At 53.1% G+C, this 16642-nt stretch overlaps 1 protein-coding gene across 1 annotated transcript; it reads right to left on the reverse strand.

Moving 5' to 3' along the window:
- Positions 1-9942: 9942 nt before the first annotated feature.
- On the reverse strand, positions 9943-11521 carry ASPRV1 (aspartic peptidase retroviral like 1). Its single transcript, XM_080814627.1, has one exon. The coding sequence runs from the start codon at positions 11319-11321 to the stop codon at positions 10542-10544; it is 780 nt and encodes a 259-aa protein (XP_080670753.1). The 5' UTR covers positions 11322-11521; the 3' UTR covers positions 9943-10541.
- Positions 11522-16642: the final 5121 nt, after the last annotated feature.

The raw sequence follows: 16642 nt of genomic DNA on the forward strand, positions 1-16642 counted from the left end.
TGGCCACCCTCCTGGACCTCAGGTCCTACCACCCCACCCCATGGACTATTTTCTGAACACCCAGGGCCTTTGCACTTGCTGCTACTCCTGCCCAGAATGCCAGCCCCCAACACCTCCATGGCTTTTTTTGCTCTGCTCGGGTCTCTGCAAAGAGGTCACCATGCCCGCAAGGTCCCCAGGACCCCCTCTGTACAAACTACACAACCTTCCTCACTTTCTACCCACTCTCCCTCTCATCCTGACTCATTTCTTCTCATCACAGGACATTCTGGTTTGTCTGTTTCATGTTAAAAGGGGGCTCTGTAAGAGCAGAGACAGAACTCTCCAGAAACAGTGCTGTCCCAGCGCCTAGAACCATGCCCAGCACACGGGGTACTCAGCCATCCATGCTGGTAGACCGATGGACAAGTGAGTAAATGAGTGAACACAAGCGTGAGACAGACTTCAGGCCCACAGCTGAGGCAGGACGATGACTCCAGTGTCACGTACCCCAGAGGGCTGACGGTGAAAGCCAGCAAGTGAGGCTTTTATTACAGATGAAGGACTTCAACACTGGCAGAGTTGTAGGAAGGCAGGCCAGAGGGCCCCGAAAAATACCTGGGCTTTAGAATAATCCACATGACTTGGCACAAACAAAAGCAATTTGATAGAAAACAATCTGGATGAGAACAGGGGAGGAGACACACTTCAGCCCAAAGGACAATTTGGTCTAAAAATATAGTCCACAAAAATAAGAAATTGTGCAGAAGTTCATAGGGGAAGGGAGGGAAAACTGAATGGGAAGAAATCAGAGAGGGAGACAAACCTTGAGAGACCCTGGACGCTGGGAAACGAACCGAGGGTCGCTGGAGGGGAGGCCGGTGGGGAATGGGGTGACCGGGTGACAGGAAGGAGGGCACGTGATGTGAGGAGCACTGGGTGTTCTATGCAACTGATGGTTAACTGAACTCTACCTCTGAAACTAATGATGTGCTCTATGTTGGCTAATTGAATTTAAATAAAATAAAAATAAGGCCCACATTTTTCAAAAATTGGGATTTTGAGGTAGTATGGAGGCAGAATGCATCTTTTTGTGCCTCAAGTATTTTGCTTAAATTTCAGAAGTTTTGCCCTCTTTTAAATTTCTACTTAATATTTCTGCCACCTATCTTAATTCTGCTCATTTTTCAAAAGTGGTTTGTGAAATGCCATGCACACAGATGAAGTTGCATAGACCATCCACATTCTGCCTAGTGAGTTATTGCTAAGTAAATGCCCACACCAGCCCCACCCAGTCACAAATCAAGACACTGCTGGCCCCCACGTGTCCCCAGATGCCCTTCCTGATGCACCATCCTGGCCGCCCCGCGTCTGTCATGATCGCATACCTTCCCTTGCCTCCTGACTGTGCATCTCTACACACGGTGGCTGAGTTTGCCTGTTGGTTTCAGGTTATGTGCGTGGACTCACACTGGCCATGTTCGGGTCTGTCTGCTTTCACCGGACATCATGGCTGTGAGATCTGTGGTGTGTGTGGCTGGAATTCCTTCCTTTTCTTCACTGTAAGGTGAGGTTTGTAACAGCAACATGCTGAAAACAATCTGCATGTCCTACATAGGGCATTAGTTACATAAAGTAGGGAAGTTTACGAGGAGAAAGTACTAAAAAGGAAGAAAGAAATTTTTTTTCTAAAAAGGAAGAAAATTAAATTTTTGCTGAAATTTTTGCTAAAAAGGAAGAAAGAAAAAACAGTAGAGGGAGTGAAAGGGTGAAGGAAAAGACACCCATATAAATGTCCATAGAAAAAGGTCCTGGGAAAATGGGCCGTGTTTGACCTCGGGTGGGTGACTAGGTAGAAGCTTCTTCAAGAAGTTTCTTTATCTATTTTTGGGTTGACCTAATTTTCTGGTTTTCCTGTAATGAGCACTCCCTGCATTTGTAAAAACAACAACAACAATTACTAAAAGGAATGTAAACAATGACAAATTAACCAAGCAATGAAGTAACTAAAGGACCGGGAATTCGGGGGAGGTTTTCGGGGAGTTCTACCTCCCAAGTTTATTCTCAGTCAATCATGTCTCTTCTACTCATTTGGTAATTTTTACAGATTTTTAATTTTCATAAATTGAATGGTGTCTAACCACAGTGAACACGTTCAAAAGTTTTACAAATACTTTACATATTGCTTAGCTCACCAAGGCCCATTTGTTGAACATTTCCGCTTTCCAAATTCGTTTCCACCCACTTTGTCTTCCTCGGTCTATTTATAATAGATGAAAACAAATTCATTCTTACCAAATCTCTGTGTGGACTGCCCCAGCAGACTGAACTGAACATTCTGAAGGCAGGCAGGCTTACGCTCCCAGTTCAGCCATCTATCATTTGAACAAGGCTGAGCCAACGAACCTCCCCTAATGTCAGTTTTCCCACCTGTTAAATGGAGATAAAACCTACATTCCAGAGGTTTTGTAAGACTTAGAAATTGCCAAATCAGCAAACTGTGAGTTACCTCAGCCCAGTTCCTCAGCCTTGGCCTACTGTTGACATTCAGGGCTGGGAGTTTCCTTTTGGGGGGCTGCCCCGTGCACTGTGGGAGACTGAGCTGCATCCCTGGCCTCTCTCTACCCCTAGACACCAGTGGCATCCCCTTCTCCCCCCCACCTCCCTGAAATCTGTGACAACCAGAAAGGTCTTCAGACATTGTCAAGTGTTCCCTGAGGGGCGAAACCCCCCGTTACCTCGGGAACTGGTCCCCCTTCACCACTGAGGCTGCTTGTCAGGCTCTTTAGCCTGCACCCCGGCCGGCGCAGACGCCCCTCCCCTGCAGACAACCCCTCTCCATCCAGTCTTAAGCCTGTTCCCTGTCCACAGGACACTGGAATGCACATCAGCGCGGAACACGAAAACACCATCATGTGGGCTTTTGCTCTAGATTCTTGTCCCGACTTCCATTTCAGACAAGTAATTTAGCCTTTTAGGGTTTGCTTCTGGTCCTGGGCTACCAGCCAGCGTTGACTAGAAGACATGGTACTTTTGTACCTGCCTAACTTTTTCAACTTTTGTACCTGCCTAAACCCTCAATGAGAATTTATTCGAGGGGCGCCTGCGTGGCTCAGTGGGTTAAGCCTCTGCCTTTGGCTCAGGTCATGATCTTAGGGTCCTGGGATCCAGCCCTGCATGGCTTCTCTGCTCAGCGGGGAGCCTGCCTCCCCCGCCCCCCCAAATCTGTCTACTTGTAACCTCTCTGTCAAACTAAAAAAAAAAAAAATCTATTTGAATGCCTCGGCCAGGGAGGTGTGGGGTGGGCTCCGCGACGCAAGGGAGGGGATGAGGAAGACACGGTGGCTGGATAGTCCTGGAGAGAACAGGCACCGACACACCGGTCAGTGGCCCCAGAGGTGTCAAGACATCCCAGGGAGGGGCTGCCTGGTGTCCCTCCGAAGGCAAGACCTGAGGCCCCAGCTGTTCGCGCTCCTGCGTGCAGCAGAAAGCAGCACAACCACGTGGCCTAAAGGGATCACGTGACCAGGGACATGGTCCTCTCCATGATGACGGTGCACGGGGTGTCCATGACTTGTTGCCCCTCTCCCCACAAAGCTTCTGTGCTGTGTCAGGTTCTGGGAGAGCCCCTAAAAGGACTGAGAGTGACCCTCTCAACAGCCTGGCTGACTGGGGACTGAGATGGATGCAATTAGCTTTAATTTTGGAAAAACATTCTGGACTGCCATTTCCCTTAAATCTCAGTGTTTGTGAGCTGGGGCTCAGATGCATTACACATGGAGGGGTCCTCCTGTCACCTCCCTGCCTATAACCTTCCAGAGCTCCCCATCACCTAGGGATGAAGGGCCCTGACCACACACAGTAGAGGAATCGGGTGCTCCCCCTCCACGCTTGCTCCCGGGTTGGACCTCACTAATCGATCACGGCCTCTTTCTGGCTGGGTCTGAACGGGCGGTACCAGAATGCTTTGCAGCACCTCCCACCAGGCAATTGTTACTTGAGATGAAGTCAAGTATTTTCTCTACTTTGGGACCTACCTCCACCACCCCTACCCACCCACACCCCCCAACACACCCACCTTCTACGGCTTCTTAAATCGGGATATACCATTGATACATGCATGGATGTTTTTTCTTTTCCAAAAAATAAGGATTAAGCTGATAATGTACGGAGGCTGGACGGACACCTGTGAAAGACTCGGACACATCACCCAGGTCTCCTTGCAGGGATGAAGCCATGGGCATCCTTCTGGGGTGGCCTAGGTGAAGCCAGCGGCCTTGCCCAAGGGCACGGCCCTCTGAGGCCCTCTCGCCAAGGGGCGTAACTGCCCGGCTCCTTTGCTTCAGCTCCTGACAGTTCTCAAGAATCAGTTCAGCTTCAGAACTTCTCATAAGGTTGGCTGAGGCCCCTACTGAGACCGCCTCGCTTCTCCTCCTGCCCTACCCCGCTTCCTGCCCTTCCACAGGTGCTGATCCCCAGATCCCTAACAAATGTGCGGCAGGCGAACTTCACCTCACAGTCGGCTTCTCGGGGAGCCCAGCCTGTGACGATACCTGCCCAGGATGCTAGAGGCACGGCTCTGGGTAGGATATCTGCCAAGGTCCCCTACAGCCCTGTGACTCGACAAGGTCCTTGGGACGTTCTAAGTCCACCAAGTTCTGATCACTCGCCACTGTATGCAACCCTTCTGGATGAACTCCAAGAGAAATCTCAGCCTTCCTTCATATTGTCTGATCTACAGCTGAGGTCATTCCTGATGTCACTTAGGAGGGACACCTGTTGAGTCACTACCTTGCTCATTCAATCACCTGTCAAGTCTTTCAACAACTGTTTATCAAGGCCCAGATATGCACCAAGCCTGCTGGGTATCATGGGGCACAAAAGAGCTCTTTTCTGGAGCTTACATTCTATTGAGGAGAAACCTATCAACGTATTTCCCAAATTTCAGTCATTTGCATACTGCTTCCAAAATTTTGGCCTATATGCCCATTGCCCGATCATCATACTGCCTCGTCCTCTGGCTTATGGATAATGGAGTCACAGTTTTATCTACTTTAGGCCCAGTGCACCCAAAGTGTTCACAAAAGGACAAACTATTAGTATATATATATATTTTTCCTCATACACATTAAGATAAACCTGTAACTTTAAACTTTAAAATAAATTGATAGTGTACTTTTTAATAGAGTGCATCTTAAAGCTGAAAAAATCCACCATCAATTATCTCTGGCCTTCTGGAGTCGCCTCAAAAGTCATACAAGACCCTCCACACTGGCCTTCTGTCTCTCCCCACCCCCAATCACCCCACTAGCCAGCCCCACTGGTCTCCCCTTCCTACCTCTCCCCCTGTCCCCCGCTTCTTCTTGGGAAACAACCACTTGTCTTCAGCTTAAAGATCCACTCTCTGGAGCCCTTCCTGGCCCCGTGCAGAGGGCAGTGGGGAGGGGACACAGCGCTGGGCCACTCTAAGGCCTGGGGTCCCTTTGCAGGGCTGCCTCCTTCCTCAGACTGCAGATCCCCAGAGGGCACGGCTCAGCTCTCACACACTTCCTAGGGCAGGAAGATGCTCTAACAGGAGCCCAGAGAAGTGAAGCAGGGCAAGGCCGGCCGCAGACAAGTCCCACGACAGCCTGTGCCCTGGAGAAGTGCCCCCGTCCAGGCTTCAGGAAAGCCGGCCCATGGTATCCGAGCAGTCACAACTTGAGAGCCAGTGTGCGAACCCCCAGTGAGGACCAGAACCGCCGGGAGAGGGGCTGGTGAGAGAGGCCTGACCAGAGTTGCCCTCCTGGCGGCCCGGCCAACGAAGGCACCTGCATTACCGGGATTGCTTGGCAAGAGTGGGCCCTGAATCACACAGTGACTGACGGGACTAGAACGTGTGGTGGCATCCGCTGACAGCCGCGTCGTGTCTCTTCAGTGGCGGAGGACCAGGTGGGCGGGCCAGGTCACCACTGTGGGGTACAGAGGCCAGCCACGGCCTCAGCACTGCTACAGGAGAAAGATTTATGACCTCGGGTCTGACTCCAGCTCCTCGCCTGACGAGCACCTTGTGTCCTCAAGACAAAGTAAAACCTTCACGCCGGCACCCAGGGCTTTACACACCTGGGAGCCTTGGCTCTCCTTAAGATGACTGTGGTCAGATTTCATCATTTCTTTTTCTTCTCATTTGCTGCCAAGGACCACCCACACTTCCCATTGAGTAGGTGATTAATAAGTGGTTGCTCGTGTGTTTGTGTTTCGTAGGCACAGGGTTAGCAATTCTGAAACTACTTTCTGGGTATGCTAAGGCTGAGCATGTAAGTCACCTGGAGCTAGATTTCTCGCTGGAGAACGAAGCTGCGAAGACGGAAAGGGAGAAGGTTAGAGAAAACCCTGTCATCCTGGGTTGGAGTTGGACGGATCAGTATGAACTCACTGTTAATACACAGAGAGACAGATGTAGAAACATAAATGGATGAAGCAGGTGTTTTTTCTTAGATCTGACCACACCAGTGATATAAGGACACCCCAGTAACAATGAACACACCAAACACCTAGATCCTGGTTTCTGAACATCAGATTCCACTAGAAGGAACCAGGGTTCCTTGGAGAAACGGCCGATCCCAATGCTGGTCCAAGGAAGATACAAGATGAAGCCCTCTCTTGGTCTCTCTCTAATAAAAAATCTTAAAGATTTTATTCTTAAAGAAGTCCTTGGTTTTTTTGGAAATAAACACTAACGTCTTTAGAAGTAAATGCATATTTGCAATTTTCAAACAGTTCATATACATGTAGCTATAGTCCAGGGGAGAATGAAAGAAAAAGGTTAACTGATAAAAATGTTACCATTTGGGGGTGGGGCTGCCTGGGTGGTTCAGGCAGTTGAGTTTCTGACTCTTGATTTCAGCTCAGGTCCTGATTCAGGATCATGAGATCTAATGCCGAGGGCTCTGTGCTCAGCAGGGCGTCTGCTTTTGCCTCTCCCTCTGCCCCTCCCCTTGCTTGTAATCTGTTTCTCCCTAAGAAATAGAGTCTTAGGGGCACCCTGGGTGGCTCAGTGGGTTAAAGCCTTTGCCTTCGGCTCAGGTCATGGTTCCAGGGGCCCCACGTCAGGCTCTCTGCTCTTCGGGGAGCCTGCTTCCTCCTCTCTCTCTGCCTACTTGTGATGTCTGTCAAATAAAAAAAAATCTTCAAAAAAAAATTTTAAGATAAAATAAATAAAATTTTAAAAAAAGAATCTTGGGCGCCTGGGTGGCTCAGTGGGTTAAGCCTTTGCCTTCTGCTCAGGTCATGATCTCAGGGTCCTGGGATGGAGTCCCGCATCGGGCTCTCTGCTCCATGGGGAGCCTGCTTCCTCCTCTCTCTCTCTCTCTGCCTGCCTCTCTGCCCACTTGTGATCTCTCTCTGTCAAATAAATATTTTAAAAAATAAAAAATAAAAATAATAAAGAATCTTAAAAAAGTGACTAGGGAAGTAGGTAAAACGGATGGAAATTCTTTGTGGTGCTCTTGCAACTTTTCTGAAGGTCTGAAATTATTCCAAAACAAAAGCTTAAAAATAAAACAAATGCGGGATAAGGGCATGAGGAATTATCTAGGATAGTCCGGGGAGTTAACGGCAAATTCAGGGTGTGGTGGTCATTAGTAGAGAAATGGGTGCCTTGTGGGAGCCATGAGTTGCCCCGTAACTAGAGGATCAGAACGTTCTTCCCCAGAGCTTTTCAAACTTTGCTGTGCACGAGAGTCACCTGGAGAGGGCTTTCTGTTGTTTTGTCCTTTACACACACACACCACCCCCCCACCCCCCCCACCCGGTGGAGGCTCTTGTGCAGGTCTAGGTGGGGTAGAGCCTGCGTTTCTAATAAGCTCCAGGTGACACTGATGTTGCTTTCCTGCTGGTCCGGGTATTGCCCTTTGAGTCACCGGAGGGGGGGGGGGTGGTAAATACAGCTGCGACGCTGCCCACATGTTCTCCAGCCTGGATGCCCTACAGGACCCTGAGGAACGGGCTTTCATTGCTCTTCCCATCGGATTCTCCCTGGCAGCCGGGATTAAACCTTTACTTTGATGCCCCTGCCTTTCCATCATCTCAAATTGAGACCCTACATCCGAATATCACCCTGGCTCCCAGAGCGGCATAGGAGCCGGAGGACTGTTCCAGGTCTACCACATTTTAAGCACTTGCACGTAAGTCATGCACGAACCCTTCCCCCAGGCACCAGGCCCTCTGCGATGGGTCCACAACCTCCTTTTCCTAGCTGCTCTCCAGGGCGCCCCCCTGGATGCTCCGTTCCCAGCAGAGCTGTTCACCCCCCTGCAGCCCAGGCTCCATTTGCACCTGTAACCACCTCACACGCACACAGCATTGGTCTCCGGTCTCACTCCCTCGTGAGAGCCACCCTTTGGTTCCTTCCTCCTGTGGGCCTGTGCTTAGGAAGTCACAGGGCCCCCACCCCCACCAGGCCCACCCCGGGGCTCAGAACAGAGGAGTGAGCGTCTCTGCCACCAGGCCACAGGTCACCCTTCCTGTTCCCACAGGACAGGGCTCAGCAGCCTGCCACAACGTGGGCAAGGACAGAGAGGGGACAACCTGGGTGTCGCCCCGAAATTCTGGCCTGCCACCCAATTTCCTATCCCCAGTCCGCCTCCCCACCCTCCCTCCTTCCTGGCCTCGGACCTGGAGAAAATAGGTCACAGGGAGGTGCCACCGGGGTTGTCCCCTCAGGGGAGGGTTTGGCCCAGGACAGAAGCCTGCATTTGTTAGGAGCTTGGGAAAGGGACCTGGGAGGCACAAGAAGACCATCCCCTTCTGCAGTGTTCTCCTACCTCCTTCTCGGCTCCTCCCACCACCACAGCGGGGTCTCTCCAGGCCTCACTTGCCCTGAAAAACACTTCCTCGTGACCCAGCACCACCCACCACCCACCACCCACTGCCCCGTGCACGGAGCCTGCTGGAGCTCATTCCTCTTAATGTGCTTGGCTGCCTAGGGATGGGCTGTGGTAATCATGAAGATGAGGGGCTGCGCCTGGGCCTCAGTTTCCAGGAGAATCACGGCTGGAGTCGGAATGGGGAGCAAGGGCCCCGGGCTCAGAGCAGCGAGGGACGGCCAGCCTCAAGTCCCCAGAGGCTTCTGAGGAAGACGACTCCACCGTGCCTCTGGTGCCTGCCCAGCTAGTTGTCTCTCCTTTGGGGACATCCAGGCGGAAACTTCCAGGAGAGGCTCATCCCACCCTCAGGAAAGGAAGATGTCCCCTTCCTCCCATTAAAGCTCTTGAGGCTTTGCACTCTCAGTTTCCCTGCAGATCCTTTTTGGCTGAGTGTTTCCATTACTCAGGCCTGCTGAGTTCCAAACGGACAGGAACTTAGGAGCGGATATGAGGAAGACCCCTAAAAAAGACGAACACCCCACTCCCAAATCTGGGAATGTCCTTCCCACTCCAACCCATCTCTCTAGTCTCAGGCTCCACGTCCCTCCAGGAAGAAGCTGTCCTCATGGTGCCAGAGCCCCCACGGCCATCTCCCCCATTCTGTCCTTCAGACTCCCGTGGGCTGCTCCGTGCAGGTCGATACCTGCCCCCTGCCCGGTCTGCCTCTGTCTCCCAGGCTGCTGTAAGAGCTATTTGCCATGCACGTACTTTCCCACTTGTTTACAAGAACCATAAATTTCCAATCCCCAATCAGTACCTCACAAATAACGTTAGGGTCACTTTTGGGTAGAAGAGGCAATTTGGGTGTGAAAATATTGTAGTTTGCAGTTATAGAGGAATTATGGAAGAAATAAGTAAAAATATTTGAAATCGAGGCTAAGAAAATCCAAGACATATATACAGGCACTGTGTGTATATCCTATTACATCTCCAGGCTAATCACTCTCGGAGCCCTTGCAGCTTCCCTCTCTTCGACATTTTCTCCCCGTTTTATCCAGTCACTCACATCCATTCCATTCATCCCCAATCAACACATGATGTGGTTTTTTTTCCATGAGTCAATTTTTATTGGTTTTTGAAGTAAAGAATTATGGGCATAAGGCTCGGTGAGTTTCAGAGCAAATGACAGAAGGAAACTACATCACACAGGCAGGTGGGAAGACCCAGCAAGGAAGACTCCCAAGACAGCTGTGACCCTCGCCCACAGAGCTGGTCTTGCTTGTGAGGACCTTGCAGCCCGGACGCAGCCCGTACCCAGCCCAACTGAGAAGGACCGCGTGGAGCTGGAAGGGACCGAGCCACATCTCAGGGGATCTGAAGAGGTACCCCAGTCCTCTCTGAAAGACAGTCATTTCTAGTCGTCTTGGAACCCTCCAGTCTTAAATCTTTGCCACCAATAGCAGCTTGACCGCTATGAGGACTCTTCCCTCCCTCTGAGATAGCCAGCCTGTTCTCCCTCACCTGTGCCTGCTCAGATGGAAGCCTCCCCGACCAGGGACAGAAGGCCCCTGCAGATGGAGGAGGAGGGAGAGGAGGAGGCAAGAGTTGGTTCCAGAAGGCTGGCAAAACCCAGTGACCCCTGAGGCTGTTTGCCCTTCCCTTCCACTGTGGTGGGTCCTCCCACCGATGTTACGGGGATAAAGGAAAGGGGGCTTCTTAGTAGGAGAGCTCCTGTCCCCCCTCCCCCGAGGAGGGCTCCTCCTCTATGAGCTCCAGGTCGAACTCATCTTCCAAGGACCCTCCAACAGGCAGGAGGCGGAACTTCTTCCCCTTCAGGGTGCATGTGCGATGCTCGAAGTCCAGGACGGCATTGTGGTCCTGGAGCACGTCAGTACCGATGATGGCTTCTTCAGCACTGGCATCGGCCACTAAGAACTCTGCCTTCAGCTTCAGCTTCCCCAGGGACACCACCGTGTCCCAGATGCCCAGGATCTTCATTTCAGCCCCATTGGCCACTTTTACCACATTCTCAAAGGGCCGCAGGGTGTCCAAGTCACCATCCGTGACCTCCTCCCACAAGCTGGGGTGGACCACAGACACCTGAGCCCCGGAATCCACCAGGAACCTCACAGGCACCTTGCCAATTTTCCCCTTGAGGTAGTAGCCCTTACCCATGCTGTTGGCAAAGACGATCTCCTTGGGCAGGTGGCTGCGGGTGGCCCCAGGCCCGCCGAAGGCTTTCAGGAGGGTCTCTCTCACAGCACCGTAGTCTTCCTGGTCCTTGGGGCTGAGTCCACTATAGACCTCCAGGGCATCTCCCCTGAGAGACTCTTTCAGGAACCTGAGTTTCGTGGCATGGTCCCAGTGGTTGAGGTCGTTGATGACCTCGAAGCGGTGCAGCCAGAGGTGTGGGGCTATGTTGGCTCCATCAAAGGGCTCGGGAACAAAGGCATGCTCCCGACGGCCCTCCTGGCTCCTGGCTCCGCTCCCCGCCATCCCTCTGCCCTCCTCTGGAACTGCAGCACCGACCCACGCCAAGTAGAGCAAAGCGCAGAGCAGTGTGGGCGCAATCACGCTGGAGAAGAAGGCCTCTCGGAGCGGAGTGTTGTTTGCTGCCTGTCTGGGGCAGGCGGATGGGGGCCCGGCACGAGCTGTCCGACTGACTGCTGGGCACGGAGGCAGGCAGCTACTATGGCCTGCTCAATCGGCAGAGCCTTTTTGATGCCTAGCCTAGGCCCCCAGGGCTCCCCATTCTCCTTTGTTCTGGAAGCCCCGCCCTTGCTCAGCCCTCCCTCCTGCCAGCATCCTGCCCAACGAGCAGGATCAGTGCCTCACCCTTCTGCATCCATCGCTGGGACTGGTACAGGCCAGCCCACGGTGCAAGAAAGTCCAGCCCCAGTCAGAGGGGACCCACTCAGTTACCCTCCCCAGCCCGTGTCTGAGAATAACAGAGGAGGACACAGAGTATGTTATGACATCCAGATGTCTGTCATCAGCTGGAGAAGGAAGGGGGAGGCAAGGACCAAAGGCCCACCAGCTTCCAGCCTGGGGAAGCCCCTTTGCCCCACCCCCAAATGGCCACTTTGAGGGGCTAAAGAAAAGGAGCATCCATTCACCATGCTCCTACCATATGTGAGGCCTGGCGTGGGTGTTTCTCATTCTAAACCAAGTGTGGAATCCCCATGAGATTCTCTAGAGGGGAAGATAGAGGACAGTCCCAAAATCAAGAATGCACAGAAATTGTTTTTTAAGTGAGGGGACACACACACACAGACACACGCATTTGCCATGAACTTGATCGCTACAGTCATTTTTCCCTCACTGATCACATCTAGTTCAGAGTCAGCACTTGGGGGAGGGGGGCAGGCCTCAGCCAGAGCACCCTCATTAAGGCCCTGAAGTGGGTTGGTGCCAACCCTGAACTTCTGGGAGTGTACGCCAAGATCCGGATGGGCTCCAGCTCCAGCGCTGGGCGGGCCCGACCTCTGAGCCACTGATGTTGTCTCCTCCCCTCCTGTTCCCTCTCACCTTCCAGGAAGCTTCCAAGAGCCCCTTCCCCAAGCTCCGCAGCCCTCTTTCTCCCAGTTCCGTCCTCATTCATGGAAAGAGCAGTGAGGGACTCTCACTCCCTTATGTTCCGAGAAGGGGACATGCCCGCCATGTTGGCGAAGCCAGTGGTGAGGTTCTGGGAGGATTTGGATGGAGGAACTTGGCTGTGTGACCTCCTGCTGGGGAGTGCAGCCTGCCTTGGGCCACCCCGTGGGTTTCCAGAAGGCAGATCTGTGAGTCCCAGGCTTGGAGCCTGACTTGGGCCTGTGCAGAGAGACTAGGGCTGTTGGGGGGACCCACTTTCATGATCTCTTTCAAATGTGACCCCCTCCATGGAGCCTTCTGTGGCTCTCACATGTGTGCCCACTCCCAGTGGAGCGTGTGTTGCAGGATGGTGTACTGGTTCATTCATAACTCTGTCTCCAGCAATGAACTGGACTGCGAGGTTCACATAAACCAGACACGTGTGACTGTCTCCAGCCCCCACAGAAACTTACTCTCGGGTCAGCAGGTGTTCCCTGCCGGGCTCCAGACCCAGTGGAGTGCTGTCACCAGACAAGAGGGATTAAGACAGGAGAGGAGCTGGAACAGCAGCACACCTGCGGCTCTCAGCTATTGTTCCTGGCCCAGAGCCTGTTTCTCATCCGTTCCCTGTACCACTCATTCCCCCAGTGCCTGGCTGACTCCCCAACAATCCTGGCCCCGGTCCTGCCTCTGGACGTTCCCAGGGTCCCTGGCTATGCCGAAAAATCCCCAGTCCCTGCTGCTGTGTCAGCCCCTTCCAGCTGACACAGTGGGCTAGCAGAGACGCAGCTGGGTCAACAACTCTCATCACAGCTGCCTGGCTAAGGTGGGGCCCTTGTGCCATTCCAGAAGCCCGGAGGAGGGGGAAATGGAGTCACTGGGAAGGTGTCAAGTGCAGGTGGGTCTCTAAGAAGATTGCACCAGGAACACCTGCACCCAGAGTAACACTCTGGCCACCCACAAGACCAGGAAGCCTCTTCTGCAAGGGAACTTTGTGGACAGACTCCAAGCTCCTGAGATGGGCATTGTGTCATTCTATGGTCCAGGGAACTGACCTAGCAGTGGCTTCCTGGTTACCTGGTATTCGTCACCGGGCTCACCTGGTCCCTGGAAGTGGTAGGGTGTGAGGAGGCTGCATGTGAGAGGCTGGGTAGCTCATCAGCAGGCGGACTGCTAGCTGCTCCTGAATGGGGCTTGTCAACCCACAGGGCACACATTGAGTCAGACCTCCCCATCACTCTGGATTAGAGATAGTAGTCACTGGGACTTGGGCACTGGACTGGGTTTGGGGTTCACTTTGGCAAAGCCATTTCACACCTGTTCCCTCCGCAGTTCTGCAGTGACCCGCGAGACCCACCTGCCAGCCTTCCCCCAGGACTGCAGCACAAGGAGTGTGAAGGGCCACACGGGCCTCAGGCCTAGGCTCACACACTGTCCAGTGCATGGATAACGGCATTTTGCAAATACAGGCAGGGAAGTGGGAGTCGGGGCTCAAGGAGGCATGCGGGTGGGCCCTGGGGGCTTGCGTGGCTGATGGCCTCTGGTGGGGACAGCAATCTAATGGACAGTGAGAGCTGGTTGTTAAATGTTTGGGAGTTCTGTAAGTCAGTTCCTAAACCAGCTGGTAGCTTGAAATTGGACCTGGTGGGAGTACGGACACCACAGATATTAGCAAATTCTTAACCAAGACTTTTTTTTTCCCTGGAAAGCCAACTGGACATCACACCCCTGCGGGGGTGGGGGGCCCTCGGTCACTCCCTCTCTCTGGGGCAGGCCAAGCCCCATCCCTAGTGATTAACAAATTTATCGAAATCTCCACTCCTGACCACCTTTCTTGCCCACCTTGCCCTTTACATTTGCCAAAATAACCTTTACACTCTTGGGTCCTTTGGCTTGAGGTGGGTGGCCTTCCTCAGAGCCGACCGGCAGGCGTTCTGCTCGAATGTTCCCCTCTGGATCCCCAGACAAAAGCACACAGTACTCTCATCTTTATGGAGAGAGCAGGAAGGCCTTGAGTTTAGGAACTGGTCTCAGGCTAGGATCGGGAACACGGTGAAGTAACTTCTCAAGGTCCCTTACCCCTTGGGAGAAGCCATACCGGGAACACGCTAGAACCATTCAGGGACCTTGGAATTGGTATGCTAATCCACAGTGATGAGCTAAACCAGCTGGGGCAGGCCAGGGGCCGCTGCCTCCTCCCAGAACCTAGGAAATCATGGTTAATTATTGACAAGTACAGGTATCAGGGCGGGAACACCCTCTTTATTACCCATCAGCAACTCCTGAGTGTGCTCTGAAGCAGGTACACCATACTCAACCGGAAAGGAGGCAAACCAGGACAATAAACAGGAAGGACCGAGGGAGTCGCCACCCTCCACACCCCCTCACTAAGAATCTGGGGCTGCCTCTGGCTAGCACCCCAGCCCCCAAATCAGGGTCACCCTGGGAACTGGAGGGGGAGAGAGCAGAGGGACTTACTGGGGCAGCACAGGAAGGCTGAGGGGGCAGACAGGAGGTACACATGCTCCAGCCCAGGAGGCTCTGTGGGGAGTTATCACCTGACGTCACTGGGGGCTCTGCACTCAGAAAGGCCAAGCTGGCTTTGCCCGGCCGCTACGGTTGTCCTGAAATTCCTGATAATTTTGAACAAGGGGTCCCACGCTTTCATTCTGACCCAGGCCCTAGGGAGTACACTGCTGGTTTTGTCCCCACCTGATCCGACGGGGGCTTCTCGGCCACATCCCCATCCACATGCATATGCACCTACCCCTTCACACCGCACTCAGATGGGCTGTGCTCCCTGCACAACTGCACACACCTCCTGTACATATAAAACCCACGCCATCCATGCAAACACGGTCACCCTGCAGTCCTCAGTTCGAAACGGCTCTGAAATTGTGTAACTTGCATACAGACTTCAGCTCCCACCTTTCATTTCCCAGGTGTGTTTGCACGCACATTTACACGCACATTTACACGGACTATTAAAATCCGATTTATTGGAGGCACCTGCTGTTTATCAGCCTCTGGGCACACTTGTTGGCTCAGAGAACTAGGCAGGTCCCATCACCATGGCGGACAAGCTAATGAAAACAGGACGCAGATGTTTAACAGCCGTTTGAAGAGTTGCAGACAGACATGCACATGCAGACTGACCATGTGAAGCAATCCCAGTCACAGGCCCGCCGCTCTGAAAGTGGGTCATCCTGCCTCCCCCTCCCCGACTGTGTGGGGCCAAGGACACCACGGCCTCCCTTCCTCCCCTCTCTGGGCACTCACCACCACGAGTAAGACCCTAAGTGCCGATCCCCTGTCCCATACAACTCCCCCCTGCCCGTGCAGAGGCCCCAGTCCTGGGGCTGGGGTGCGTGGGGGGGTGTGCAGGGTGGATGGCACGGCTCCTAGGAGCAGGGCCCACAGTTGCTTCTGGCGTTCTGCTTCAGTGGGGCATGGCATCGGGTCTTCCAGCTGAAAAGAAGGGCAAAGAGGTGAATTCTACACAAAAATCCAATTAGGGATTCAGATCAGAGACCAAGGTGGGGCTGGTGGGCTCTGACCAAAGCAATGCTTGTGGGGAAAACCAAGGCACCAGCAGGTTCCCTATTCCCAAACCACAAAGCCTCCGACTACCAGCACCGCCATTCCCAAGCAGGAAGTACCCAGTACTCACATCAGTCATGGCCAAAGGCATTAGCAGAGGTAGCTTTTCCTTAACTGGTCCCCCTCCTTGATCCCTGCCACTGCCCTGACTGAACAGGCACTTCTGCCTGTGGGGCCCTTCCCCAGTTCTCTACTGTTCCCGAACCTCTCTTTGCCCATCTGGATTGCCCTCCACCTTCCTTTACCATCAGTTCAGAACCCTTCTATCAGGAAACTGCCGAGCGCAGCCCACCAACTGAACCCACTCTGTCAGTAGGCAGCAAGATGCCTGGGTGCCCACGGTGGCCCTGGAGGGTCCCAAAGGGCCCTAAAGGTGTTTCCGGAACAGTGATCTCAGGCCACAGTGCCAGTCCTCCAGGACCGGGGTCAGGGCCACAGCCAAGCAAGAGTCAGAACACATTATTGACTAACTCCCTACAAGTCCAACAGGCCAAAAGGGGTTCTTTCCCTATGTTTATCTTTCAATCAAATATGAGTATCACTTAAGGTGTTCTGAAGGCCTCCCTTTTCCCCTTCCCATAGCCTGCCCTCCAAACTGGGTTCCCACCTTCTTCCCAAGCCCTGATGCCCTCACCCTAGACCAA

This window comes from Martes martes (assembly GCF_963455335.1).
Source record: "Martes martes genome assembly, chromosome: 9".
Taxonomy (NCBI): domain Eukaryota; kingdom Metazoa; phylum Chordata; class Mammalia; order Carnivora; family Mustelidae; genus Martes; species Martes martes.